Source organism: Haplochromis burtoni, unplaced genomic scaffold (genome assembly GCF_018398535.1).
Source record: "Haplochromis burtoni strain Fernald_Lab_line unplaced genomic scaffold, NCSU_Asbu1 Contig_645, whole genome shotgun sequence".
NCBI classification, from domain to species: Eukaryota; Metazoa; Chordata; class Actinopteri; order Cichliformes; family Cichlidae; genus Haplochromis; species Haplochromis burtoni.
In genome coordinates this window covers 30767-34969 of record NW_024583006.1, presented here as the reverse complement: position 1 = coordinate 34969, position 4203 = coordinate 30767, and the positions used below count along the sequence as shown (strand labels likewise).

The window sequence follows — 4203 nt, the reverse complement described above, 5'->3', positions numbered from 1 at the left end:
ACACACACACACACACACACACACACACACACACACACACACACACACACACACACACACACACACACACACACAGATACAGTCTCACACACACACACACACAGACTAGAGAAGGCACGGGGAGGTGAAATTGACTTTACATGGTGGGCTGTGTGGAGCCCACTCTAGATCACAGTGGGCTCTAGATCACAGTGGGCTCCACACCAGTGAAACTGCTCTGTAACACCGGATCCCTGAGATGCTCATCCAGGAGAAAAACAGTTGTGTAGGTGGTTTCTGTCCTTTCATTGTTTATCAGTTAGTAATGTCTTTGGCGTGTGTGAAGGGCCACAGTGGAGGTAAGGCTCTAACACAGGTAACAGTTATAAATCTCTGCTCTCCTTCACATTTTCCAAAGACATGCAGCAGACTGGACTGGTTCTGGCCCCCGGGCCTTATGTTTGACACCCCTGAAACAGAACAGAGCATGTGTGTGACGTCCTTACTGCTTCGCTCCTGATCCATGATGACATTTTGGTTCGGTCCAAACCTGCAGCAGGTCTGAGTGAGCGAGAGGGTTCCTTTAAGATGCAGGAAAGCCTGAAATCACCCTGGAATCATCTTGGAATCATCTTGGAATCATCTTGGAATCATCTCCTCTCTAACCAACACAGTCCGTCTTACACTGCTGAACCCCGACAATACAGTGATGATGATTCAGCAGACTCTGGGATCAAACGCTAAGAACTGAAGATGGTCCAGCTTCTTTCAGCTCCTACAAAGAGGATGACTTCATCAAACACACGAGACATGAAGGAAAGAATGAAACAGGAGGTTAAACACAAACATGTGAAGACCTGAGCATCCAAACAGGAAGTGAGAGACAAACATCGGTCCTTAAAGTCAGCAGACCAGCACAAGCAGCCAACAGAAACAACACAGAGTTTAAGTCAGGCACAAAGCTTCGGCTGCTTCCTGTTGAAGACCACGCTCACTTCCTGTGATCGATGAGGTCTCAGAAGTTCCAGCTCTGAGTCAGACTGACTGAGGACCAGTCGATTATTGATCACTGATCATTAAGTATACCAAAATAAAAGCTGCAGGACCTCGTCAGTTTCATCCTACCAGTCAGCTGCTGCCGTGTTTTCACTGCGAGCCGTTGAACCTGTTTGTTCGGGCGAGGGAAACTCCTCCCACTGTTTGTTCAGATATCACAAGTGATTATCTCAAACCAGTTTGTCTTCCTGTGGTAATCAGATAATCTCTGTAAAGATCGCGTCACGTCATGTCTCGGGCTGCTCCGACCAGATCACTTCAAAGACGGTGGAAAAATTCACAAAGTGAGACCGTGTTGGTCGTCCTTCTACTGCCCCATAGAGCTCTGCCCAGGAAGCTTTTATTATGAAAGTGTCTCTCCAGGGAACATTACCAGACTCTTACTCTGAAGGACTCTTTCATGAAGCTCCCCATGCTGTCACTCTTATTGTGACATTTCAGTGTATTATTAGATGACTTACTCTGAAAGCGCCTGTAATTATATTGCAGGTGTTATTATTGAGAAAGTATCACTAATATTGCTGACCTTTTATTGTGATAGTCTTTTTCACTGTTCTCTAAACGTAAAAGTCTAAATGAAAGTTTAGCATTTTTATTGTGAATCATCATTTGGTATTACAAGACTCTTATTGTGAAAATGTCAGTGATCTTTATTGAAGTCTTATTGTGAAAGTTTCTGAGCTTTTTGTTGTGAAATAATGATGAAGCTGATGTCATGTGTCCTCCTCAGATGAAGATGCTCACAGTGCACTGAGTCGTAGCCTCACCTTGCCAACTCTGGACGGCGTCACTGGCGTGATCGCCACCAACATCCCGTCACTGGCAGGAGTCGCTGCTTCCATTGGAGACTCCGCCCCCTGGAACCCCTCCACACCCTCTGCTCCCCCCTCCTTAGACAGCATAGCTAATAGCATTACCACCCACATACCTGACTTAGCAGAAGCTGCTAGCACTGAGGCTAACCTTGCGTCATTCAATCCAATGCCACCTGGTGCTAACGCAGATACTGCTGTGCTAAGCCCCGCCCCCTCCACCACACCTGCACCTGCTCCTAGCTTGGACAGCATTTTTAACTCACTGGCTAACATTCCCAGCTTTGCGGGGTTTGTTAGCGGTGTGGGTAACCCTGCTGTGAGCTTCTCTCCATCAGCCCCACCCCTCCCAAATACTAAACCCCACCCACCCTCGCTGACGGGAAGTGGAGCTGGAGATGCTCGTACAGGTGCAATGACAGGTACGACCACCAGAAAAAGGACGTTTGTGTGTAATTTTTATATAAACATCAGGAGGGTATGATCCACAGTTAGAGTGCAGCTTCACTTCCAGCTGGTAGAAAGTGTCAGGAGGTTGGGTGCAGGTGATCACCTGAGGTGGTGCACAGCTTTAGGTCACCTGAACGTTAAACATTCTGCAAGCTTAAGAGGATTCAGCCCTTTCTGAGGGTAAGAAGAACTAACACATGCTCTTTGTGTTCCTCTGAACCTGTGTCCAGATGTTGGAGCGCTGTCACAGCTGGTAACATCAGCTTTAGACCCGACCGCTGCAGTCACGCTGCCACCTGTAGAGGGTGCTGCAGGGTTAACAGGTGAAGGTACTGTTAGTATTTCTTCTGCTGGGCTTCTTCCCACTGGCTTCCAACTGCTTCAGTTTTTCCTGGTTCTGGTCCCAGTTTTATCTCCAGGTCCTCATAGCACCAGAGCAGAAAACCCGTCGGACACCACGTTGGCCTGCTGGACGACCCAAGAGGAAGCTGAATCTGAGTCATCCAATGAGGAGGAAGAATCAGGTGTTAGCCCCGCTCCTTCTACAGCTGAAGCAGATCCTCGTTCTGCCCCGACGACCAACAATGACAAGTGTGTATGGTTACTGTGAATTCAGACCGTTCTCACTCCCGAGGCGTAACATCCTGATGTTTTGTCAAGTCGTGCGGCGTTCCTGAGGAATGCGAAAGGTGACCTTCCGTGTTCTTATGGTACACGCCGGGTTATGGATGAAATCCAGTGACAGTCCTGCGGAAACAGACATTCCAGCCCTAAACCTTCTCTTATCCTTAACCATAACCTTGTTCCTAACCCTAACCAGCACTTTAATGACGTTAAATAGTGTTCTCCCAAGCGATTTTAGGAAAATGAACGAACATATGTAGATTGAGTCCAAACAGTTCTCATACTATCTCATATTATATTTAGGAAAAAACGTAATATGTTGACGGTTTGTCACCTGGCGTGAAATGTTTTTGGGATGAGAACGTGTCGGTAAATTGTATCACTGTAGGGTTTACCTTACAATGTAAAGCTCCTTAAAGGGTTTGAAACATCTTTCTCATGGTGTCGTTGTGTTTGTTCTGCAGAATCTCGACTAATGCTTCCTTTCGTTTGATACCTACTCGGCCGGCCCCGCCCCCTCCCAACACAGCAGGCCGATCAGGAAAATCTGTCAGACAGAAGACACCGAGGTAAACACAACTACGCACAACGCCTGCAAAACTAAATCGACCTTCAAAGTGTTAACGTGGGTGTGTCCTGCAGGGCGGCCACCATCCGAGTGTCAAGGAAGAAGGGCGCCAGCGGGAAACCTACTCCTCAGAGCCCTGTTGTCCGGGCAAGCTGGCTGGACGTCTGGAAAGGCTTCAGGTAATGTCAAGGCCATCACAGGTTTCACAAGTCGTGCTTTAGATTCACTCCAGGACAGAGTCGGCCTGGGCCTCAAAACCTAAAGGGTGTCCACAAAGACTAGGTTCTCGAGTGGTCCGTACTATCTACTGTTGGGATATTTATCATGTATCAGCACCTAAAGATCTTCATAAAAGGTTCTTCATTTTCTGGTCTTTTGGCCTCACCTGTCTCGTTCGCTGAAACAAAATCCCATTAGAAACTCATGTTTCCTATAGTATGAGCAGAACCAGCTAACCTGGGCTAATCAGGGGACCCAAAATCATGTGACTGCTTACTTGTCAGTTGAATGGATGATGAACTTGTTTTCTGCCTTTAACAGACATAATGTATTATGGGCGACGCTGGACGGACAGCTGATGTCTCTGTGGAAGAAACGCACAGTAAGCTGGCATCTCTCACCTGTCTCACTGTGTTATTTACCTCACTCTGTGTACCTGTCTCACTGTGTGGACCTATCAATTCAATTTTATTTATATAGCGCCAAATCACAACA

The 4203-nt window shown here is 47.2% G+C and overlaps 1 protein-coding gene across 1 annotated transcript in view; it reads left to right on the top strand.

Annotated features, from left to right (window-relative positions):
• The window catches only part of LOC102293076 (arf-GAP with Rho-GAP domain, ANK repeat and PH domain-containing protein 1), a gene marked incomplete in the record, with an annotated part of 27288 nt that overhangs the window by 3612 nt on the left and 19473 nt on the right, over nt 1–4203 (top strand). The window contains 6 exon segments of the mRNA XM_042215024.1: nt 1766–2269; nt 2528–2626; nt 2705–2888; nt 3386–3490; nt 3564–3668; nt 4030–4090. Coding sequence (XP_042070958.1) covers nt 2017–2269; nt 2528–2626; nt 2705–2888; nt 3386–3490; nt 3564–3668; nt 4030–4090 — 807 coding nt within the window.